Raw genomic sequence first — 25,420 nt, 5'->3', positions numbered from 1 at the left:
TGGGTCAAGCTGAGTACCACCTCAGGTCTGGTCAGAGCCGCAGATCCTGCTTCTGGTTCTATTTTTTTTTTTAGTGGGGACGGGGGTGGGGGGGGGCAAAGGATATGTAATCAAAACAGCTTTAAATGGCAAAAGGACTCTTCAGTTTGTCGTTTCCTTCTGGTTCTCTGTTTGCCAGTGGAAACAACCTTTTATAGTCAGTAGTTTGCTCATCAACCTGTGTTTCAGCCTCCCTCCCTTCCTGACACACACACACGAGAACAACCACACACTCACGTCATTAGATTGATAGCAGTGACGTACTTAGAGATTTTTTCTTTTGGTGCTAGTAATATTAAATTGGAGTATGCACACATCATACGCAGATAATATTAGTGGAAAAACTAAATACAAATGATCATAAAACAACTACATGAAGGCACGTAGGAAATGGTGTGCATGTTACCAGACAGAAATTGAAGTTGTGAAAGGATTAGATCTTCATCAACAAGCTAATAAATGTGGCTTGGTCTTTAAAAGTAACCTTTTGGGACAAAACTCCGTTTGGCAGGATTTTTTTTATTGGCTTTACAAAATTTGTTACAATAAGTCAAACAAAAATTAATTCAAAAGTAAATGAAACATTTATGAATATGAGCTCATTGTCATTTTTTACATCTATTGAATATGATCATCATGATTAAAAAAAATAGAAAATTGCCAAACCTTTGGTGTGATGCTCATTAAATAAAGAAATGAAACCCCTTTTTGTGTTTATAATGTCTGTATTATATTGTAAATAAATATTACAGAACGATAATCTAAATTTAGTCAACTAAGCAAATCATAGTTCCATTGATTTAACAAAAAAATGCTAGAAGGAAAGTAAATATCGGAGTTGCAAGGCACCACATGAGTCAATAATTTATCAACATGTCTGGAGATATAATAATGTATTTTCATTTCTTCAGACTGACCAGAATCTTTCAGTTCTGTAGTGGGTCTAAGCACAATTTTAATCATGAGTATAATTACAAAGCTGTGTAGATGTATCACTAACTAACTTACCTAGTTGCACTGGGACACTTTATCAGTCAAAAATCTTTAAAACAAACAAACAAACAAATACATCCTCAGTAGAAAAGCCTACAGATACAATGACACCGTGATCTTGTTCACACTAAATCAATGTCCACCATGAAGGATTAGTGCAAACCACGGACTCCAACAGGTCTCTAAACAACCTCTACAGACAGTATTTGACTCTTATAATAAAGCAAAAGCAGCACAGATGAATGCACTGAATGGATGACTATGATTTTGACTCATGTCACAACTGATGCATCACTTCTCAAAGACAGAGATGAGGCCGCTTTTAGCACGGCGGGCCTTCTCTATGCTTTCAAAGGTTGGCATCCCTTGAGGTAAGTCCAGACGGTCGCGCTCAGATGCCATGATGTTCTCAGCCTCTCCTAAAGGTGCAACAAAACACAAACATAATGTGTTGTAATGATGCAAACTGGGCAACTTGTTGCTTTCTCCCTCTAAGTCCAACATCCTGATTTTCTTCTCAACTTGGCAGGCTGAACAATCAGCCAGCAATTATTTAACAATAATCGCTGCTTTCTGCATCTACAAGTCTGCGCTAATGAAAAAATGGTAGTCTGAAAGAATGTTTTAATATTTACAATCTTCCATTACTAATGTTTAAACCAATGCTTTGTTTTTGACACAAGTCAGATCAGAAGTCACTGATTTGATTCCTAAAAGTTCATTTTTTAATTATTCAGAATTGCAGTTCAGCAAATCAGGAAAATGCTTTTAATTTCCTAAAAAGTACATTTAAAATAAACAATTAACACATGTAAGATTACAATGTATTCATATCTGAGAATAATTAAATTAAAATAACTGAAAACAGAGTGTACTGCCACATAAACGTCTATGCACATTTTACATATGTAAAATCAGAAGGTGACGGTTATTTACAATAAATAAAGTCTTAGTTTTGAAGGGTTGTGAGTATACTCAAGTAAGCATTAACTAGTTTACCTTAAGCCTCGAAAGCTGAAAGAGGAGTTATATTTGCTCACAAAATTGTCAGCAGGCACCAAAAACTGATTTTTTTCTTTCTAAGCTCTTTCGATCTACATAAAAAGTAAAGAGCTAAAAGTTGGATTTATGGAGCAGAAAATGGCAATACTGAGTGATTACCGTGTGTCCTTACCTCTCATACGATAAATTAGTGTCCCATAGGCGCTGTCCATCTGGTAGGCAAACACAAATCCAAGAGGTAAAATGGGAGCAAACAGGGCTGGTTTTCTTTTTTTAATGGCACTGAAGAAGAATATATAGACAAAGTATTTTTCATTTGCAACCATTCATGGGATTTAAGTCAAAATAATGATATTAGCATTCAAACTTGTACATTACTTTTTGTTTAAATGGAGTTAACAAACATGGTTAATCTGAATGTGGCTGAAACAATAAATAGTGTGATTATTGTAGATTGTGAATGCATTTAATAAAAGTTATTCCAGCGGCTACACCACCTGCTGACATTGGCTGGTACCTCAGCTGCCTTTTGTTAGGTTTTAAAATATACCAGTAAGTTTTAACTGTAGTAAATAAAAAAGGGGCAAATGGCAATCTGCAGTTTGTTCTGCTGTTTTCATGATATAACATCATCCTAAATTCAAAAGACACACACACTAAGCCATAGGGGTGGGAAAATTAAATCGAAAAATCGAAAATCTGGATTTTTTTTTGCTTCACAATTTTAAAATCGATTTTTTGTTAAAAAAACAATTTTTTTTCCAAATAGATAAATATAATCCATTACAAAATTTTGGTCATTTTTATTGTTTTTATTGATCTTTTCACTTGTCATATTGGGCATTATAGCAGCAGAATGATGGTCTGGCTACTGTGTGTTTTTCCTAATTGAAATCAAGAAAAATAACGAGCAAAATAAAAGTTTTATTCATTTTTTTTTGTTTTTAATCTACAAAAAATTAACAATATCGAAGAATTGTGAGAATCGCAATTTTAAATCGAATCGGGACCCAAAAAATTGGAATCGAATCGGGACAAAAGCATATCGTCACAGACCCACTCAGCCATGTGCATGTCGTGAGGCTTCACTTATCTGTGACTTGTGACGATAACGGCAAGTTAAACCTGATGTGTTAACATGTTACAAAATGTCATACACAGAGCAGCGCGAGTAAAGGCCACTAGATGACCACATGTGTGTGATATTATGCCAAAGCTGTGAAGACTTAGCTCAGTGAGGATCACAGCTGCAGCCACCATGCAGGGGGCAATGCAGGTTTGTCTCTGCTTTGTTTTTTTGGTTTTTTTTTTACCAATAATGTGTGCATTTGTGTTACAAAGTGTTTCTCTACTCTTACCCTGCTGTGAGTCCCACTGTGGCCACAGCAAAAAAAGATCCAAAGTATTTCAGAAACTCTCTGGACCAGGCGATCTGCATAGCCATCTGTCTCTCTCTCATCTGGTTCTGCATCAGCATCTGACGCTCCAGCTGCACACAGACACAGCCACACAAAAACAGGGTAGAAAGGACACAAAAGACGTCATCGGGCGTCACAGATCTTTGAAACCACATATCGACAAGATAAGTGCTTTAATATAAAACTTTATAATATATTCATAATTTCCTAAATACTAAAATAATAAGCTGATGGATAAATTGATAAGAGCATAATGCAAATGCATTTCTATTTCTACAGACCAACAAGCAACCTTTATGTAATATCATATTGTTACATTTGATGTTTTTTAGGAACCATTTATCATTTCAAACATAAATTTTAAATGTGATGTACTGTACCAGAGTTTAGCCAGCAGTCCCCATCTGCAGTCCCCATAGAAAGGCACAGGAGAACACCATGTAACTATCATATATGGTCTTTATATAATCTGTGAATTCCACAGTGTGTTGTGGGTTTATAAAAAAAAAAAAAGGGCAGCTCGTCCAAAGGCTGTGTGGCAGAAAGGTATATTACAGTTATAAATAGAAGATATTCTAGTGGATCTTAGAGATCTAGGAGGACTTGGCAGTGTCCAGACCATGTAGGATCTTATTCGCTCCACTCAAATCTTAGTAACACCTTCCTGGATGCTCATTGATATTTAGAAAACGTATGTGTTTTACTTGTATTGATACTGTGAGAGACACAAAAAGATTATTGATAAATGCATTCATTTTTTTTAAACTGGTAGGAAAAAAGAAGATAAATTTCCATATTTGTTATGCATTTAGAACAAATGAGCAGAGATATTAAAGAAGTGACGTTGACATAGAAAAAAAGGGTCAAAGAGAGGAGAGGTAGCCGGTCCAGGTTCAGGGATGCTCCATCAATACTAATGAATCTCAGCCAGGTGAGTCTTTTGTTTAATGCTTCCCGTCTGACAGACACACACACAAACACACACACACATCTGCATCCACACAAATGCACTCGTCCTGCATGACAATTGCTCCCAATCCTCCCTGTGTGACATTCTCAATTAAAAAGCCTTTTATTCTCGAAAAGTGAACGTGTCAAAGATGAGCTTTTGTTTCCACTCAACAGGAACTCCAACTCAGTAACGATTTGGAGGCAAAAGGCCCCCAAAACATAGAAAGGACTATTCAGCAGAGTGGATGTCATAAATTACAATATGTCAAAGAAGCAGCATTTTGCTTTAAATCTGAGCCCATATTACCCAATGTGTCCTCCAAAGGATCAGCTTAACATGCTACATTTGCTTGCAACTAAACACTAGTATTCAAGCACTAAATACCAGAAATAATTTTAACAACATGTAATAAACAAATCTCTTGACTGACTGAGGAAGTCAGAAACATTATTAATAATGCTTTCTGTGGTAATTGGTTAAATGCTGACCGACTCCCAGCTTGAAATGCCAAGCACGATGACTGAGGGGCAAGCACGACCAATCAGATCACCCACAGGGTGATAATAGGAAAGAGAAATGGTCTGTCGATCAGTCATCAGCTTCATCAGCAGCGTGACTAAAACAACAATGGTATGCATCAAATGCAATACACATAAAAAAAAATGATCAGAAATAATTTTACATATGCCGCTCCTTCTTTGTTGCAGTAAACAGATTGAAAAAGTTTCATCTGCATATAAATGAATATAAAAATATTGATGTTAAACAAGGTCAAGCTGACACAACAATCATGCAAACTTTATGCCAGGAGGACTGACCGTGCTCTCTTCCTTTCTGACACATGACCTCCTTTGTTCCCATTATGTGACCATAAGGAGGAGATCAAGTGCTGTAATTAGCCTACAGATATACAAGGAAACTAATACACGTCAGCTTTAGAAAAAAAGAAAGGTGTTCAGCTGTAATCATCAGGCTGACGTGACACTGAATTGTAATAGTTGAGTGAAAGCCACTTGCTTTAACAAAGAGCAATCAACCCTTAAATCTTGTTTACTTCATGTAGTACACAGTTAAGCTGATTGTGGAGTGCATGATCGGTTCGCTCCACGGGGATGTTCGGTCACACCGCTCTGCAAAACAGAACAGAAACAACTATGCAAACATTTAACAAAATACTCTACTGGAGAAATTTGGATTGATTTATAGAGTATCGTCAGGGAGACATCCAAATAGTCACATGCTCATTGTGCAGCATGATGTCTGGCAGACAGGAACTTTAACCCTTAAATAAAGCATAAATAAACTTTCTAGCCTCACACATCCTGCATCAGCTTTTCACTGCCAGTCACCACGAAAGACTACAATATGATTCTTTAGTTTGCAACATCTGAATAAGACGAACCATCAGATGGCAAAACTACAGAAGTCATCTCACCTTATCTTCTACTACAGAACATACAGCCAGAAATTACATAAAAACATCCGTACACTGGTGAATTAATCAGTAATACAACATAATAAGCTAAATTTAACACCTTTATATATTATCTCCAGAAAATTGATAAAAATGTATCAATATAGGTTTGAAAGCTGGCATGACCCGACCCACCACCCCTAAAAGATTCATGGAGTCGGCAAGGCTCTCTAAGCATGACAAGTTAAAATGCAGCTGTTTAAAAGTGAGTTCCCGCCACCACATACTCACTGACTTCTGTTTGTTATGTTTACTTCATGTTGTCATTTGTACACATCCTCACTTGTCAATTAAACTTTGTGTGAGATAGGTGCTGCAGTGGATGGGTGTGAGGACGTCAGTGTGTGCACGTTCCCACGATGCTTCCTCATTACACGTGACGAATGAGACGACATACACTTGGGCTTTGTCTGTAAGGCTGGACTTGACTGACAGTCTGATGTTCTGCCAAATTTAGGAGATAAGCAAGTTTACTGAGGACGGAAATTGGCATTTGTCCATTAAAGATCTTACATTCGGTGTATTTTGTCTCAAATGAAGAGACGCCTGACTTTAGTTTAATCTTTATACGTTGGATCCACACATTTAACATGATTTCAACATATTGGATTTGGAGTAACTACATTTATTTTCTGCTGCATGTACCATAGGGCTGGGCGATATGACCTTTTAGTAATATCCCGATATTTTTATGCCATGTCACGATATACAATATATATCTCGATATTTACCTTAGCCTTGAATTAAGGCTTTGGTGCATACAATCACATCAGTAAGATGATTTTGTGTCTCCATTAAAACATAATTGTTCATACTGCATTAAGATATGCTGATTTTAAACATTCATGCCAAAAGGATGAAATTGTAACGAAGCAAACTGATCAAAACCGCATTTATTGAACAGTGGCAGAAACATGTCATTTTAAAACAAAATAAAGTGCCTTTGCATGATGTAATAAATGCAACGTATGAAAATAGGTGCTCTAGGGGGGGACTTTTCAAATGACGAACTATTATAAGGGTTTGCTTTATGGATACGTTTTTGAGCTGTCGTGTATTTTTTTTTAATCGCAGAGTTTAGCGTAGAAATCAGTCTTATAATACATGCAGAATGTCCTCGTATCGTCTCCAATAAACGGCTTCAGCCAGTTTTTAATTCAGGATTTGATTCCCACTGCTTTCTGTACTTTCTAGAGACATGACGAGCTAGATAAATGTTTAGCTTGTGTCTCACACACACAGTGGATGAGGTGAGTAAGTGACAGAGGTTGTGAATGTAATCAAATATAATTAATTATTTTTGCGTGACGTGAAAAACTTTGTAATTTATGTCCCACTCTACAGAGTGGGATCAGTGGCGGATTTGGCTGTTCATTGTGACTGTAGGTGGAGTCGTGCAGGTTTCCTCTCTGCTCCTCTGACTGGCTGCAGCTGCAGCCGGAGCGACTGAGTGCTTTAGGACGGGGAGAGACTCTCGTTCATAACAATAACTTTACAATATGCGCTTTAAAGTCAGTCGCCAAAACACCAGGAAAGTCTCCAATAACTCCTGTAAAAGTTGCTAGATTTGTCGCTAGTCGCCTTTCACAAGAAGTCGCCAGATTTAGCGAGAGAGTGGCCACACGCTGCCTCTCATGACGTAGCACGTAGCTCACGTTATGTACGTAACGAGGTGCGCTTGCTTTAACTCTCTGTGCAAAGCGGTGCAGAGTCGGGGAGGAGGGAGAAAACCCCGCCCACAGCTAAAAACAACTGCGTGACAACAGGATACTCGAATATGACGAATATAGGCATTTTCTATATTTGCACAGGGGACTAGCAACGATATATTGAGTATATTCGATATATCGCCCAGCCCTAATGTACCGTATGCATCGTAAGCTAAACTTGTCCCTGGAAACACTGTATGACTGATCAACTTTTTGTCTATTGTGGAGGTAAAGACATCTCTGGCCTCTGGGTAAACTGAAGCTGACCTGAAGCTTCAACTAAAACAGGAAACAAGTTCTAGTTGTGCATAATTTCACATAACTTCCATCCATCCATTTTCTAAACTGCTTGGTACAATTCAGGGTTGCGGGAAGCTGAAGCATATCCCAGCAAGCACTGGGCAAGAGGCAGGGTACACCCCGGACAAGTTGCCAGTCCTTCACACTGAACATAACTTGGGGAGTGAAAAAGATATGTATTCCGTAGGCGTCACCGCCGTATTGCAAACTGAGAACGTACTACATGTGTGAATTTCTCGTGTGTTTGAGGACTTTCAGAGGAAATTCTGACACTTGAATCTATTCTGAAACTAGCCAGAGGAATCCACGGTTACAAATACGCCCACAACTATGACACAAACCAGGAAGAGGGAAGTTACACATCTTCTAAAGCCAAGAAACACTTCAACATTCACATGCAAAATGCTGAGTCGAGCAAATAATGAAAGTGCTTGAAATTACGAGAAAGACTTCTGTGATCAAATGAGTTTCATCGAATCGGACAAAGCCGAGGCCAACACTAAATTAAACGGGAATTTTATTTATGAGTCAGTAAAAAGGTTATTAAAACTTTTTCAAAGAAGAACAGGGAAGGAAGGTGGGCCTCCCCTCCTGTGATGTCATGTTTTCTCATTCACAAACAAAACAGGAAGCGAACTAGAAGTAAAGGATGATTGATTTAAATAAATCATGTGAAAACATAGTCTGTCATTGTTAAATATCAGTGATGCAGACAATGTTGAGTGTGTCCTTTTTTTACTGACCTGTATTATCTATTTCAAAAAGGTTCTTTAAGCATATTAGTGTCCCTCACCTCATTCAGTATTTCTACATCCTGTTCCCATCTGATGACTAATAAGCTGTGAGTTACTGGCCATGATGACAAAGCAAAAGTGTAACTTTACCTCTGGTGGCAATGACATAATGTTCCTGGTAAAGTAAAATAAAAAGATTGTGAGAACACTGGACAAGATGAGACAGTGACTGGAAAAAGCAGTGAAGAAAAAGTGAGAAGACAGAGTAAGAAGAGTCCATGCTGAAGGTGACAAAGTGAGAGGAAAACCAAACTGAAACCAAGCAGGAAATTCACTGACATTTATCAAATGTAATCAAAGCCGGATAACGCTTGGAAAAAGAGACGCACGCAACATCACCCGCTGTACACGCTGATGAAAAGAAAAGAAGCAGGTGCAGACAATAGCACATTTTCTCCATATGCGTGCAGTTTTCAGTTATAGACGGACATACGCTGAATCGTATGTCCGTCTATAACTGATAAACTGATACTCGTGTATCGGAGAACTCTTCTGCTCTTTGTGTTTAACTCTGCTTTTAATTATTTTAATATCATTTCTCATTTTATTGTGATTTTGCTATTTGTATTCTCTTTTATGCTTTTTTCTGTAATGCTTTTAATGTTTCATGTAAAGCACTTTGAATTGTCTTGTACATGAAAGGTGCTATACAAATAAACTTTCCTTGCCTAAATTCATGTTAGTAATAATTGCACCAAGACTGCATTTAGAATCATCTGCTTGAGAGGTTTGCAAGGAAAAATGCTTTGCTGCAAAAGGGTGTGTTCACACTTGTAATTTGGTGTTCTGGTTCGGACCAAAGGACATATTCAGTCCTGGTTCACTTTGTTGTTCACGTCAAACCAAAATATGCCAAATAAAATACAGGTGGGTGAAGTTGCATCTCTGATGCGGATGTGGTTCAAATAGCCTGTGTACCTCCATGGAAATGCTATATGCCAGGCTATGTAGACATACCAGCACAGATTCCAGATAGAACTGCAGCTGTAATTGTCATCTATCCCTTCAAATACTGCTTTGGGACCCTTTCGGATGGGATAACATCCAAATTTTACTTTGGATGTTAGTCATACCAGATTGTTCTCCCTTTCCCTGATCCCTGAAAGTAAAGGGTGACTATACACCATATGTCAATGCCTGAATCTGAATTCCATTCAAATGTGTAGGCGTGGGCATCAAGCATGTAGTGATCGGTGGTCTATCCATCTGTACTTTGGCTAAAGTATCTGCAGCAGATTCATGATGTGTTCTTAAAGTGCTAACTTGTTGGTACTTGTGTATTCTCTTATAACAGCAGAGAATAGTGCACACGAGGTGCGTTACTTAAAATATGCTACTGGTGGAGGGGTGAACAGGACATAAGGTTTCATATTCAGTAGTGTCAGTAGCGGATCTAAAGTAACATTAAAAAAAAGGTGTATGAGATGCTGCCTTACTTTAAATGAATGCTGAATGTTCGTTTTTTAAACTCAAGACCACAGAAACGGTGAACTAGGACAAAGTTTGCCTTTTTTATTTTAATCAAAGCCATTTCTTAGTTTTGGAATCAGAGGTAAGTTCATTTTTCTGCAGTAAAATTTAACCCTTACAGCTGTAAAAATTATGCTAAATACCAAAAACCATAACCTCATTTTAACCAGATGTGCTAAATACTGTCCAAATCTTTTGACAGATTTTATGTGTGGTGCTTTTAGTCTGTTGCTACCTGACTGACTTGTGGATATAAAAGGTACTCCTTTAACTTTTACCTGGAATTTTAGGTGTTTGAATTTATTTCACTTCTGCAGTGTTATTAAAATGACTGCTTTAGATAAAAAATATATAAATAAGCAAAACATCGTTTTAATTTTCAATACATTTGCAGTAAGTGTAAATGGTGAACAATACAGTCATTAATAAGATTAAAAAAAAAAAAGCTCAGCTCATATCATGTCATAGGGTGAAGGTTCTTGCCCACTGACTTTACACTTAAACCCACTTAAGTTCAGAGACTGAATAAAAAGGCACAGACCTGTTATTAGAACCTTTCCTCAATTTAAAGAAGAAAAACGACACGCACGTCATTTTAGAGCTGCCAATTCTTATAAAAGCATGCGTCAAACAATCAAAGCCAGCAAATTATCACATAATGCTTATAATCGATGCCACTATTCAAACACAATGAGCGATGACGTTGACTTTAGGCAACAGCACACCAAGGATCAATTAGCTATGACTGATGTGAATTGAAAACACTGATGAGAGGTCATTTTGACATCTTAATGCAGTGGGAGGCAACAGTGTAGCTTTGAATAGATGTTCTAAAATTACTGGGGTCAGTCTTACTTCTTCAATTAGGCCATGTCAAAAATACATACTGAATGCTGCAGGACTCTGACCCTAAATGATCCTGGAAATTTTACTTTGGATGTTAGTCATACCAGATTGTTCTCCTCTTGCAATTTGTTCATTTCTACGCAGGCAGATGATTAGAAATGTTCCACCAATGTGTAATGTGCATCACAATTTATAAGCTATTTGCTGTGAATTAATCCAATGAAACAATGTAGATCACTACAACAATGCATAAACACGCTTCTAATATTCACTGATGAGTCATTGTTGGGACATAAATGAGGGCAGTCTGAAAAGTCATATGCCAAACCTTTATGATCATTGTATCATATTAGTCATCATCAACCACGTTTATGGCTGCGAAAGCCGAGGAACCTTTTGGATTTAAGTCATAATTTAATGACAACCACACATTCCACATGCAGCCTACAGGCATAAAAAATAACGATAAATTAAAATAAATTGGCTCCAAAAGGAGGAAAAACAACCCATCCTTTTTTTAAATTTAAAAAAATGAAATAACCAAAATGAATGAGTGCAATAAAAGCTCCGGTATTTTGATAGAAAGTGTAAAGCCTGTATCGATGGCTTAAAGCTATGTGTGAATCAAGAAAGAGCAAAAACAAAGATGTGCTGAAAAGATATTCATCTTTTTTTTCAGAATAAAGTCTTTGTGTTAAAAACTAAACAAAAACCAGGAAACCAGACGTGTTTGGCAGTTTTGAACACACCACAGATTATTACAGGGTTTTCCACTGCTGAGATTGTGTCTGGAGTTAAAGGTCAGCAAGGCAAATATCCAGAGTGGAGCGCAGGCTGCCAAGAATTTGTTTTAGATGGTGAAATACCTGCTCTTGAGGTGGGCATGTACTGAGAAGCTTTTAGTGCTTCCTTGCCAGTCAGGAAATTTTTTATTATTTTCCCAACCAAGTCTATCATCTGACTGGTCTACTGTCACACAGCCAACCTACCTGGTACATAATTTTGGTCAGTATACACGTGCTCTTATGATCAACAGGCCCAAATCATCAATAATCTCCAGCTTTAGTTCATTTTTAAAGCTAACTTGTTTTGTTTTCAGATATTCACCAATGTTTTATGCTGCTTAAGAACAACACCACTTGCACTGGAGTTCACTCTCCTCCACACTTGTATACCAGCATGTTTGTGTAAAGTAGCTGATTATGGTTCCTGAACTCTACAGCTGAGTTAATCAAAAAGATTAAAATGGCATTATTAAGTCATTTTAAAAACTTTTGAAGTTTATTAAAACCAAAATATACATTAAATATTTGATGTATTAATTGGGACTCTACTTCTCGTCTGACAGCAGGTGGGATAGACTTCAGACTCCCATGACCTTGCATTGAACTAATACTTTCCAGATTTGCTTCCATATTTTACATGCAAGCACACCTCACATTATATATGCAGTTCAAATGCAACTTACAGAACCAACCAACCTCTGAACAAGGTTTCCCATCATCCAGGCGGTGCACACGTTCACTGCTCTGTATTTATGTGTCTCCAATAACATCTAGCATCTAACATTAAATCAGTCATTCCAACATATGGGGACACTACTCTTGCATGCTACAGATGACCTTAGAAAACAGATCGATTTCATTAATTTATTTATTTTGATGTAATTCTGGGCATGTTTTGATAATTTTTGGTTAATCATGTATTAGTGGCAGAGACACAAAATGTAAATGTGTATAACAACAAGCATCCTAAAACACAGGATTCAAATCTAATATCACTTCCACAGACTGTTGTTTAAGGTCAATCTAAATTGTAATGGATAACCAATCAAAATAAATAAATAAAAACATTTTTAAAAAAAATCTTTTTTTTACAATAAGACACAAATCTAACTTTTTCTAAAATGTTGGAATCTCCTTATGAGTCTGTAGTCACGATATCCAAGACTAGTATAAAGTGTTTCTGCAATTTTTACATGTCTAATTTTTTCCATTCAGTTTGTATGCATGTAGACTGCAGTTTCATGTCTCATGAGGAGGAGTTGTATTTTTTTTTTTTTTACTTGTGCAAATTGAGAATTGCACTTGCTTTTAGTTCAGAGGACAGTGAAACAAATGCATGGTAAAGAAGAGTCATAGCAGTGACAGTTTTTTTGCTGCAACTTTTAACAATACGAGGTTTAAGTTCACAGCTTTGGTTGATATTTATGAATAAAGAAATATAAATGCAGTGCTTTAAATAAAAACATAATAACATGAGGTTTTTATTCCTTCACAACAGCAGACATTTTAAGTACGGGATCAGTTTACGGCAGTGTGTGTGGGTTCACCTTAACCTACCTGCAAGCGTGAGTTGTGAAGCATGAACTCTTGCTGCTTTCTAAAGTTTGCATCCATGGATTTAGACAGGAGAAAACCCATTTTGACGTCGTCACTGACGGACACACAGGAAAACAAAGTTATGCTACAGCCAATACAACAGTCCTGACAGCACATAGACAACTAGAAGAACACCATTGCTTTTGCTGTAGTGACCTTGTCAGAGCTTCGGTGAGTTTTGGCTTAACATTGAAATGGAAACACAAGTTTTTCTGCCTTGAAACTCCCTCTCGTAGTTTTCTGAAGTTAATGGATTCCCTGTTAAATTGTGGGACGACGATGGGGGCTAATATCGCTAACCTAAATGAATTAGCTTAATGTGCTCTTCCTGAAACTTTAGTTTTACTTTTAATGTCTGTTTGTTTTGCCCGCTGAAAATGAGAGCGTTACATACCTATTATACTATGAGGACTATAAACTAAATGGAAACACGTTGCTGACCACAGAGTCAGGGTGAATCAAGGATAAGTCTGTCAAGTCGTGTTGTGAGTTCCGGAAGTGTAATGACGTATGTCTTCCGGTTAAACTTTCAAAATAAAAACAGGTTATTTCATGTTTCTTTCTTTGCAGACAGATTTTCTTTGGAGAAAATTTCAGGTTTTTTTTTCTGTTTTCCCCTCCACCTTTAATATTAATATTAATAAAGTATTTTACGTCCTCAGAAAATAATACTGTCAGGCCTCTTGTGTGATGGTTGCTGGGTCCAGCTCATAGACTGTATATAAAAAGAGGGTCCAGCCCCTCATCACCCTGCACTGGAATAATCTGGTATAGAAAATGGATAAACTGATTATGGTTATTATTATCATTAAGACTAAAGTGATCCCGTACTGTAAAAAGTAAACTTGTAAAATATGATATCTTGTTTTTCTATTTGTTTGTTTTAACCTTAGCCTGCCCCCCCACCCCCACCCCCTTTAAAAAAATAAAATAAAATTATGATATAAGTCCCCTGACAAACAAACAAACAAAGAATGTACTAAAATACTGTTTACTAAGGTTGATTTAGCCTTAATCACTGCCAAACAAACACTTATAATGAATAGATAACGACAAGAACTTGATTTATCATCAAAAACATTGATTGTATTGCAGTATGCCTACATCAAATATAAATTAAAGACTGCACTCACTTGGGCATCTGAAGTTTGAGTTTTTTTAATCTAGTGACTCAAATTTGCAAAAGTCAGCATAGTGTCATATCAGACACCTATTCATATGCCTCGCCAGCCTTTGTATATTATATTTGTCCTGTTCTGACTGTGGCTCAGCAGTGTTTTGCTCTGGGTTTGGTGAAATATGTCTCCCTCTGCTGGCACTTTTAGAATCTGTCATTTTCAAAACACTTGAATTGCTGGACACTTCATAACACATATTAACATAATTATCACAATAATATCTAAACTAAACTTGGAAATTTCATCTAAATGTTGCTTGTATTGTTTTTGTGGGAACTAGATGAATTGGTGACTTATCAGTCTTGAAACTTTGTGAGAGACATGATTACAATAACACAAGTGATAGCTTAATTTTGCAGTGAGTCATATATTTTATATTTGACATCTTTTAGTCAGTAGAGTGATTCAGCAGTGGAGACTCCAGATCTGCTCTTATCTTCCTGAAAAGAAAACCTATAAGTTTAAAGCTTTTTAGAGATACAAAAACTGAAAATAAATAAGTTGTCATAGATCCTTGGAATATACAAATCACAACATTATAGCATTTGGATGAGTGATGTTCCACTTCTTTGGCGAGATATTCATTTATATGACCTTTAAAGCTTCACATGATACAACTTTTTGATTCCCCACCCAAAAAAAAGGTGCACACTGAAGATCCAGTGAAAGATTTTTGGAACCTTTCCTGTAGTGAGAGGTATCTTTTTTTTCCGATTTAAAAAGGGGTTTCCAAAAGACACAGCTAAAATGAAAAAGTACATGTAATAATATAGAAAAGTCCAAAACGATAACTCAAAAGGTACGACCTGACAGGCATAACAAGATTCCTACACTGAACGTGACTGAAAATGCAATTGGAGCCAGTAAGTAAAAAAAACCTACCACGTTATGTTACTCTATCAATGTGACATCTGCTAGAGATAACTGTTTAAATGATTGGATGATTTCCATATGCCTTAATGGGAATTCCACTTGGCAGGTACACCTTGTGGAAATTCAAGCTTTATTCAGATTTCCAGCTTTCTTGAATGTCCCATTGTGAGTTTGTAAAGATATCTGCAGGGGATATTGTTGTTGTTTTGGACGTGAACAGAAACATATTTACATGAACTTCCCACACGGTGAGGTCTCCCTTGTAGGGCAGTGACAGCTTTATACAACTTTAAGACATGGCTGAGTTTATAGGTGAAATCAGACAGAGTTCACCAAACCCAAAGGCTGCTGCTCCTGTCCAAATTGGATAATACTGTAACGTTGTAACAAAAACTATCTTTAAGGCATCAAAATGACACTAGCAATGGTAAGCTTTATTCTGAAGAATATGAAATATCACATTTAAACTAAGTTACTAAGTGACTTACTAAGAGAGTAACCCACTCAGTGAGTTACAATGTAACCAGAACTAAGTTCTGATAAATGGTGGGGTTTTTTTAAGTAATGTTATATTATATTTTTTTCTAGCTTTAAAATGATTCAAAAAGCAGTTTCTAGATTTCAACCTGAACATGCTGCCATCCAGGTAACTTACATGTTTTTTTGCATTATTACTTCTCTTTCCCATAGGCTTCTTTGACTTCTAACTAATTTCTGTTTAGCGGTCTTTAATACCACAATAAGCAAGTTTTGTAATAACTCTACCTCATTTTTGTGTTTAAACATAATACCTGAAAAGTCAGTTTTTTTTAAATATATATATATACAGTCTTGTATTTAATAAAGACTTTATAGACTCCAGCTGGGTGAGTTTAAACATCAGCTTGTATAAACGTATAGTCATACATAAATGTATTCTTTAGATAATGTTTATGCCTTATTCAAACCACTGTACAATCTGTATATTTCTAATTCTGTGTATCAGATTTACTGGGAAATGATATCCTTGCGCTGGTTTTTTTTTCGTTTCGGTAATTACGCCGGAAATGCTTCTGATGGTGCCGACAACGTGATGTAAATTTTTTTTTTAGGAGAATAAACTGAAACAGAGGGAGGGAAATTACTGGTATCCCTCGACTATATAAAGATGTTGCTACAGTAAAGTACATCTCATGTACAGTACGTTACTTTCTTAAGGTGAACCTACCTGTAACATCCGACAATAAAAACGTACTAACGGAGAGCTCGCGCACTGCTTTCATCTGCCAGTTCACAAGTCGGCTCGCTTACAGTAAGTATTTTAGACTAAAATAACTAGCATAACAGCGAGTAACTGTGCATAATTTTGATCTTATGTGTAGCAACTCTTTTCAGTCGACCTTAGTTTATAGAGTATGCTTGCTTGTAGGTTATCTGAACCGCTATTATTTATGTGTATCTGGTTTATGGCTGCGTGTGGCGGTCCTGCATCGCCAACGTGCGTTTGTTTGCATGGGATGGCCCTCTGATAGATCCTCCTCCTCATATTAAAAAGAGGGACTCTAAAAACTTCTTGTCAGATAGAGATGAAGGAAGAAGGAAACAGCACATGAAAACGAAAAAGACCTTTTTATAACTTGCAGGTAGGATAATAGCCCACATTACTGGATTACTGATAAGTAGCCTACTCCTTCATTTAACATCTAGCTCTTTTATGGGAAACTACGGTATTGATAAATATAATTGTAATTCACTCGTTGTGAAACTTTTTATTGGCGGTAAATAAACATTTATTTATCGTAACGTTATAAGATTTAACTCCAAACTTAGTTTTTTCCCCCCCCCCAACATGTGTAGCTTTGAGTGAAGACTAATGATGTTGAACTTTTTACTGTAAACAAAATCAAAACAAACAATATATATTTAACTTAGTCTAAGTTAAGAAGATACCACTAAGTGGTTACACTGAGGAGCTGAAGTTTTAACTCAAAATCTAGATAGAAAATTGCTTCTTAGTTGCATCACACATATACATGAACTGTATGAATTCTGTAATTTGTTTCCTGATTAGTGTCTCCTTTTCTTTAGTGTCCTGGATAACAAGTAGTTATAAGCTATGCTTCTGCTTTATCTTCTGCAACTAATAAAAGAAAAGAAACTTTATCTGACAATACATCTGGTCTAAAAGAATAAAACAACTAATATTTCCAGTCATGGTTTCAACATGCTCTTTTGTTTTTGTTCTTCCTTAGGTTTCAATGGACTGGACCCTTCTTGTAGTTTTGCAAATCCTCTTTCAGCCTTCTCTTTCTGGTGAGTTGAGTAAATATATACATTTGAGGAAGTTAAAGTAAAAACAGCGTATAATCCTGTTGCTTGAAACCTTTTTAGTTCAAACTGACACATGGACCCACGTATAGCTGCAAATTAAAATAATCTAATGAATGTGGCATAATGGGTAGCACAGCAAGAAGGTTGCTGGTTTGATCCTTGGCTGTTCAATCAGTGGACTTTTGTGTGGGGTTTGCATGTTCTCCCTGTGTATGCATGGGTTCTCTGCCTTCCTCCCATCATCCAAAGACATGCATGTTAGGTTAATTGGTTACTCTAAATTGCCCATAAAAGTGATTATGAGTGGTTGTTTGTCTTTGTGTGGCCCTGTGATGGACTGGTGAGCTGTCCAGGGTGTACTCTGCCTTTTGCCCAAAGACTGCTGGGATAGGCTCCAGCTTCCCCGCAACCCTTCATCAGACTAAGCAGTTGGGATAATGAATGAATGGAAGTTTGATGGCTTTTCCCCCTTTTTCTAAAGTAAGCACGCTGTTATTGTCGCCTTTGTGATTTAATTGCTTATGAAATTACTTTGTGCTTTATCTCTGCAGTCTTGTTCATTGTTGATGCGGAGCAAACCACGTACCAGTCAGAATTAGGAGGAAAGGTTGTGATGGGCTGTAAGTTCTCTCCAAAACCATCAAATCCTCATTCGGACTTAAAGGTGATCTGGCACTGGACCAACACAAATCAGTATCAAGAGGTGGTCCAGATAGATAATGGACAGGAGCACGCTGGATCTCAGTATCAGGGCCGAGTGAAGCTTCTCACTGATGAGCTGAAAGAAGGCTGGGCAAAGTTACAGGTCAGTACTGACAGTTTTCAGATGTGATTTGAGACTGTGCATAACATTTGTGGGATAACTGATGAGTCTTTTTGTGAAGAACTTCCCTTGCAGTGTGGGGTAAACCCGTTTTTATCTGATAGTGAATCACTGATGTCCCATTTGTGGGATTTGGAGTGGAAAATGTTACTGGAACTTTACTTGTTTTTTTTCTTTTTTCTTATGTTGAAAGCAGCGTCTTCTGTTTCTGCTTAAGCAGAACAACTTGTTTTTGTTTGATCTTATTTGTGAAGAGATATGATTTATAAATGCATGTATGCTAGTTTGAGTGACAGGTTTAATGAGTGAGGGGAGTTGGGAAATTGTTATTCAAACTTTTCTTGTCTTTTTTGTTCTCTGATAAATAAAAAAAAAATTGAGGAGAGAATTGTGCTATAGAGTTAAGAGTTAATTAAAACTAGTTCACTGTGAAAATCTAAGGATATACATTTTTCTTTTGTTTCTTTACAGGTGTCCAATCTTAGGATCAATGACTCTGGGAATTACCAGTGCCTGGTTCAAACACCAGTGGGGACGGACTATAAAACCATAAGTTTGTCAGTTAAAGGTAAAAAAAAACCTTTGTGCCTTTCTAATCTTCTTCAGTTTCAGGATTCGAGCTGAATACTTGGGAGGTTTTGTTCTGGGAACTGTCTTGCTCAATGACCACCTCATATGGTCATTTCTGAGCAGTTAAAGTGGTAGTCATTCTGAAAATAAAACTAAAAACCAGTATTACTCAATTTGGCAAAGAAAAAAAGATATAGACTTATTTCGATAGTTCCTGAAGAACCTCCAGTTGTCAGTATATCGCACAAGATATTTTGTCAGCAAAAGGACTTTTGCTAATGTAAACTCTTGATTTTCTTTTAGCACCTTACAAATCGGTGACAAAACGCATTGAGAGGACTGCAGAGGGGGATGAGGTGCTGTTAACCTGCCAGTCTGAAGGCTACCCTGACACTCCTGTCATATGGGAGGATAAACTCCTGCGGAGACACAATCCCAGCACCATTATTGAATTAACACCAGATCAACTCTATAAAATCACCAGCCACATACAAGTCAACTCATCAGAGGAAAGCAGCTATACATGTATCTTTACAAATGATGGCTACTCTGCAACATTTAATATTCCAGGTAACTTTTTACGTCTACTGAGGTTTCCTTCAAGGGTTATGCTTAAAATATGCAACTGAAAACAAGCAGCAAGTTATATTTACATGTTACTCTTATTCTGCTCACCAGGACAAATGTTTTTCCCCATCATCAGTCACAAGTGATGCATAATACACCATTGCCATTTCTTGTCTGATCAGCTAATCCCAAACATTAACTTTGAAGCGATAGATTAACAACAATTATACCTAGTTCCTTTTGCATCTGATTTAAAGTTCTTATTTTTCCCCTTCTTAATGCATGGATGAAAACAAAACTAAAGCAGAATTCTCAGAGTTTAAAGTCAAAGTGTGTTAAAAAAAAGTAGCTAGTTGTAAATGCTGTGACAGGAAATCACACATCAACCCCCCCAGGTGCTCCACCATCTACCTTGTTATTCTCATAACTTGTTTTTGATTGCTGTCATTACTCTCAGACTCCATCGCATGAAAGTAAATAAAAGATTAGCAGTTGTTGCATGATTCACCGTTGTTTTAAAGTGTGTAGGATGCAATTATGATGAGATACTTGGAAATATGTCTACCATCTTTTTTGTCTTTATGTAGGCTGTTCATGGTTTCACATATATATGCATGGGAGAAAATGTACTTTCTTGTAGATTTGTTATATTCCGAGTGGAAATAGTACACACTCAAAAGTACTGTTATGTGCAGGTATATCTCTGCACCGAAAATCAGCATCCAACTTGTTCAATGCTAAACCAATGTATGGTAATTACCCCCCTCCCCCCTTCCAAAAGCCTGACCTGCTGGTAGAGCTAAGAAAGTATTACATAACCATGAAACCTTTTTAATAGCTCCAGTTAGATGAACTCTTGACCAGTAAGAGGAAGTCTGCAACAGTTTGGCATGTTAGGTTCTTTCCAAAGATGTTAAAATACTTGTTGTGGATTTAATGTGTGTTAACAGCAATGCATCAATGTTTTCTATCTGTCTGCAGATGACATACCAGTTTCCAATGGACAAAATGACGCTCTCATTGTTGTTTTGAGCATAGGAGTAATACTGGTTGTCGTTACTGTTGGTGTCCTCATGTACAGACGGCAAAAAGGTAACCAGTCACTCTTTTTCAGCTACCGCTACATTCTGGACAAGCAGCTCTCTTACTAAATCAATATAGCCACTGTGGCCAAAGTTGTATTCTGTGTTTTAGCATTAAGGCCAGACCTGTGAGCACAATGGAAAGGATCACTACAAGGCAGCGTTTACCTTTAACATAAACTCCATTAAACTTTTGGCTGAACAACTTTTGGTGTATTATGCCTAATCTATCAGTAAGGATTCCAACAATGTCCTTCCTGTTGGGCAAGTAAACTCAGTGTAACCTTTCCTGCCAAGTTGGCTTCAGAGTTTGTCACATGTGAGATAAAAACATTATTTCATTGCAGAGGTAGAAACAATAGAGTTGCCTGTGGGTGTAAAACATGCTTAGTCACAGTTCTGCTACAAAGAGAAAGTGTTTATCAGACCTTAATGGATGAAGGTTTAGTTTGATTCGTCCCTTGTCTTTGTCGTTTAAATTTAGTTGGAAATTTACAAGCATATGACCCCTCTGTGCAAACATTCATATGACAATGACTTTGCAGTTTTTTAAAACCAACATGTGTCACGAGTACCAGCAGGCGTGGAAACACCCTGCTTGGTTTTGTTTTGTGTACCAGGGGAATTTGAGGCTATTTGGCAGTGCATGGGTGTTTTTTTTTTTTTAGCACGTGTTCAATGTTACCATCCAAACAAATGCTTTCATAATTTAAATAGTAGACTTATCACACATTCTTCAGTATATAAATGTGTCATTATGTGAGGAAATTGTACTTCAGTTACGGCTCCGGAAACTATTTTTCCGAAGTGTGAACTTTTGTAATAGTTCTCATAAGAGCATGTACTAAGCATACTGAACAATAAATTTAAGATTGATGTCAGATCATTATGAATGTAAATAGATTCTTACACCATAGCATCCCTTATGAAATAGAAAAGCAAGGAAAACATGCATTTACAAAAAAGACACTTTAATTTTAAATGACTTTAATTGTATAATTTATATTTATTGGGAGGCTGTCTGTACGCTACCAGACAAACCATCCACAATGATTTTCATGCTTGTACCCATATCTTTACACAATTAATGATTTGAACCAATACACTAAATCACATTATTGCTGTGTGACAGGGACCAGGACTCCCAGTAGAAACGGTCTTGCTGACGAACAGGACAGATGTACTTCTGCACGTGTCTGTGAGTCTGAACATCATCTTCTTTTTCGTGAACAAAATTCATAAATAATATTACAGTTGAAAACCAGTTTGAATTTGTTACAGTTTTAAGGATCAATGTGGGCTTTTTGTTGCTTTGGGTCACTGCTGAAACATTCTCACTAGGCATGAATGAAATGTTGCTTATTGACTGTAAAGCTGAACTATTCTGTAAATACAGTTGGATTTCTCACAACGATCCTTGAATTTTTTTTATTTATTTTTTTTTATCAGGCCTACAAATAAATAATGAAAATGAAGTCGAGGGAAGCGCTTATATCGGAGGTAAGCAACTGTTATATTTTGGCATTGTATTTTGTTTTTCAGGTGTTTATTTGATTTTTTTTAATACTGAGTATAAAACAGCGGGTGGTTGGTAGGGCTGCAGGATGATGGAAAAATATATATATATATATATATATATATATATATATATATCACAAGGTTTGAAAATACCACATTGTCAATTTTATATATATGTACATATGTATATATTGTGATATATAAATATACAGGAGTTTTTAACAGATGACTTGAAAAGCACTTTAAGTTCTGCTGCGCTCCTGTCATGTTGATGACAATTAACTTGCACTGACTTTTTGTGAAACTTGCGAGTATGGTTTTTCTCTGTGTTTGACGGTTATTTTTACAATCTTTTTTTGTACTAGCTGGGTAAATGTTGTATTCTATAATTTTCAAATGTAAATTATGTTTTACCACAAAGGTTTGTTAGTCAGGTTTCCTTAAAATTGATGCCGAACATGTTGAGTTCATTTGCCTCTTATGTTGCGGGACCTGCGATGTAACTATTGCACACATGTACATTGTCATGGCGATGCTCAAGCAGTATATTGTGTAGCTCTAGTGCTTGGTTTGTTCTTTTGTTAAATCTTGAGAATAAAACAAATCAAACAAATAAAAAACAGGGTTAATTAAACAGATAAATGCAATCTTGCCTTCAGATGTTGAAAACAAACAATAACTTACCTGAAGGCCACTTGGCCTATTTCCAAAAATGTTGTAATGCTTTTAAAAATAAAAACAGGATGAAAGGATTTGCAAATAACTAAATAAGTCTTGATTTTATTTAACTTGGTGCTAAAATATAAAATAGTTTGAACTGGGTTTTTTTTTTTCTTTCAAACAAATAAAAACAAAATGACAACAATTTGGCCATTTTATATGTGTAGCCAGGCACATTGGTGCAACAGTCCATTCGTCACTGTGTTGTTTCTTAACTGTACATTTGGAAAATCAAGAAAGTATTTCTGAAATAATTTCAGCTTATTTGTGCTTCGTATAGAACCAAACCTTCCAGCACTATATTTAGTTCATCCAGTGATTCTGTGGCAGATTTATTCTTTTTAAATGCACCACTGTAAGGACCAAAGATCACATTTAATAAGCATTAGTTTTCAACCTTTTCCCCTTTGTGAACACATTTCTACAGTGAACCTAACATTATATCATGAAATCATTATCTTGATCACAAAGTAATTATATTTCTGATGGACTCAGCCTGTGCAGAATATTTTTACACACAATCCACAGCAGCTTTTAACCTCACAGTTGTTCAGCACAATAATTATACATTCATACATTGCAAGTAAAAAAAATAAACCAAGTCTGCATTAAAAAAACACATTATTCCAAACTTCCCCTCAGTGCAGAGACAAAGCAAGCAAAGCAATAATGTACTTGTTTCAGTGTGGAGGAGCTGCCTTGTAGATTGCAAAATAAGTAAGTCATAAAGACATATTTCCAAACTGATTATAAGAATGTCAGACTGCCCTACTTCTTAAATCTCACATCCAGTAAATTCAGCTACTTTATATCATTATTATTCAAATAAAAAAATCTTTTGCACAAAACCTTTTTATTTTACTAGTGCTCGTCAGATCAGGCCATCCTAAGCACTTTCAGGTCCTTCAGGTATTTATAAACTCTGTTTTCAAAGTAAATTGAAAGCAAAAAAGGGATTTTTCTTTGGTTCCATCCTTTTGCACAATTTATCCAAGAGCTTTTGTCCCACATGGAGACCATGTTGACACTGTAAAAGCCATACAATTTCAAGATCTCTCAAATAAAAGTGACAATGAGAGCTGAGAATTTTATATTTGTACATGCGTTCATTTACTATGCAACTTCTCTGTTCTTTCAGGAAAAGCCGCCTCTTGATTCTTCCAGATTTACTTCCAGCAGCTGACAGGGTCCTTGTGCTGGAGGAGCCTCCAGGGAGCAGGAAGGCAACTATAGTCTAAATTCTGTTTTTATCTTGGACTGAAGGGCCCACACATGTATCCTCTAACTTCCTTGCTCTCAGCATCTCATCTGTCTTCTTGCCTATGTCAGCTGCAGCACGGTGAAGGCTGAGCAGTTAGAGGAAATAAGAGCTCTGCTTGCTCTGAGTTAAAACTGATCAAAACACAGGAAGTGAGAACTGAGTTGTCGCAGCCCATTTAGTCTTCGTTGTTGCTGGATGGTTACAAAGAAAGGAGCAACTTTTTTGATGAAGCTTTGAAAAGTTTTCTGAGTTAAAGATGAAGCTGCATGGTGCAAATAACAGCATGTCTGGGACATTGTTCCATAGTTCTGCAGAAATGAGGGCAGAGGGGTTCAGGAGGCTTAGAATACAAGCTGCGTAGCACTGAGAATACAAATAGTTGTCAACAACAAACACGTTAGGCATGTATCGAATGTTAGTATGTATATCTGTTTGTTTTGCTTGTTGTTGGATGTGTGGATAGTTTTTTAAAGTCTAAATATGCTGCCCAAGTACATTGTATGTAATAGACAGTTAAGATATGTGCAATAAATATTTTGTATAATTATTTTACTGTCATGTTTGGTTGTTTTATTAGATATTACACATTGTAAGTCATTTAACGCTTTCTAATTTATTGTACCATATCATTCCCGGAAAATCTGCTAAGTAATTTTCTCCCAACCGATTGAGCAATTCATAGAAGTCCCGAAGGTGCTGCAACTACTAAACTCTGTTTCCAAAGACGAGGTAGTAATCGTTATTTCAGTTACTGTACTGGTTTCTGTTCTGCGTAAATGCAAGAGAAATGTCTGGACAATCTGCTGGACTGCAAGCAAAGCAGTAACTGTTTCTCAGTTTGTTTGGTAAAGGGAAGTGACTCAGTGATCCTGTCAAGTCATCAGTGCTTTCAGTAAAATTTTATTATATATTTTTTCTCTTTTATCTTTGTAGGTAGTAGCAACGGTTCACAAATATACTGCAATCAGCAGTGAACAGCTTGCTGACGTTCTCATTATGAGTTATAGTTTCCGGTTTAAAGAAGCGAAATACCAAGAAAAGGAATGACCTCTTAACTACTGAGGTGACAAACAGAGGCCACAATAAGGGAGAAATTAATCTTTTTGTGTATTCTAAGCATTGCATTCAGACAATTATATA

The 25,420-nt window shown here is 36.6% G+C and overlaps 2 protein-coding genes across 8 annotated transcripts; one reads left to right on the top strand and one right to left on the bottom strand.

Annotated features, from left to right (window-relative positions):
• Window positions 1–538: 538 nt before the first annotated feature.
• On the bottom strand, window positions 539–13,874 carry plgrkt (plasminogen receptor, C-terminal lysine transmembrane protein). 2 transcript variants are annotated; one of them, XM_079256798.1, is made up of 5 exons: window positions 13,773–13,874; window positions 13,340–13,433; window positions 3,393–3,523; window positions 2,207–2,316; window positions 539–1,451 (listed from the first exon to the last, which is right to left on the bottom strand). In XM_079256798.1, the coding sequence occupies exons 2-5, from the start codon at window positions 13,418–13,420 to the stop codon at window positions 1,324–1,326; spliced, it is 450 nt and encodes a 149-aa protein (XP_079112924.1). In that variant the 5' UTR covers window positions 13,421–13,433; window positions 13,773–13,874; the 3' UTR covers window positions 539–1,323. The 2 variants fall into 2 exon arrangements, with proteins under 2 accessions (XP_079112924.1, XP_079112925.1); XM_079256799.1 differs by having other exon boundaries at window positions 13,535–13,864.
• LOC306768433 (programmed cell death 1 ligand 1-like) lies at window positions 10,032–24,787 on the top strand. 6 transcript variants are annotated; one of them, XM_079256793.1, is made up of 11 exons: window positions 10,032–10,233; window positions 10,354–10,410; window positions 13,281–13,347; window positions 17,661–17,721; window positions 18,291–18,544; window positions 19,034–19,130; window positions 19,436–19,702; window positions 20,681–20,791; window positions 21,914–21,979; window positions 22,231–22,281; window positions 24,158–24,787. In XM_079256793.1, exons 4-11 carry the CDS (start codon window positions 17,667–17,669, stop codon window positions 24,172–24,174), a joined length of 918 nt encoding a protein of 305 aa, XP_079112919.1. In that variant the 5' UTR covers window positions 10,032–10,233; window positions 10,354–10,410; window positions 13,281–13,347; window positions 17,661–17,666; the 3' UTR covers window positions 24,175–24,787. The 6 variants fall into 6 exon arrangements, with proteins under 6 accessions (XP_079112919.1, XP_079112921.1, XP_079112922.1 ...); XM_079256795.1 differs by lacking the exon at window positions 10,354–10,410; XM_079256796.1 differs by lacking the exon at window positions 13,281–13,347.
• The last annotated feature ends 633 nt before the right edge of the window (window positions 24,788–25,420 follow it).

This window comes from Telmatherina bonti (assembly GCF_933228915.1).
Source record: "Telmatherina bonti genome assembly, chromosome: 17".
Classification (NCBI taxonomy): Eukaryota; Metazoa; Chordata; class Actinopteri; order Atheriniformes; family Telmatherinidae; genus Telmatherina; species Telmatherina bonti.
Note: the sequence above shows the minus strand (reverse complement) of the source record. Positions and strands in the feature narration are given on the sequence as shown.

Excerpts from the sequence above, each read along its gene's own strand:
- LOC306768433 (XM_079256792.1), top strand. The coding sequence starts at position 13,255 with ATGAGGTTTTTATTCCTTCACAACAGCAGACATTTTAAGTACGGGATC. Across the intron at positions 19,131-19,435 it reads CATAAGTTTGTCAGTTAAAG|CACCTTACAAATCGGTGACA; the intron begins GTAAAAAAAAAC and ends ATTTTCTTTTAG. Across the intron at positions 19,703-20,680 it reads TGCAACATTTAATATTCCAG|ATGACATACCAGTTTCCAAT; the intron begins GTAACTTTTTAC and ends ATCTGTCTGCAG.
- plgrkt (XM_079256798.1), bottom strand. The coding sequence starts at position 13,420 with ATGGGTTTTCTCCTGTCTAAATCCATGGATGCAAACTTTAGAAAGCAG. Across the intron at positions 3,524-13,339 it reads TTCACAACTCACGCTTGCAG|CTGGAGCGTCAGATGCTGAT; the intron begins GTAGGTTAAGGT and ends GTCTGTGTGCAG. Across the intron at positions 1,452-2,206 it reads ACTAATTTATCGTATGAGAG|GAGAGGCTGAGAACATCATG; the intron begins GTAAGGACACAC and ends TTGCACCTTTAG.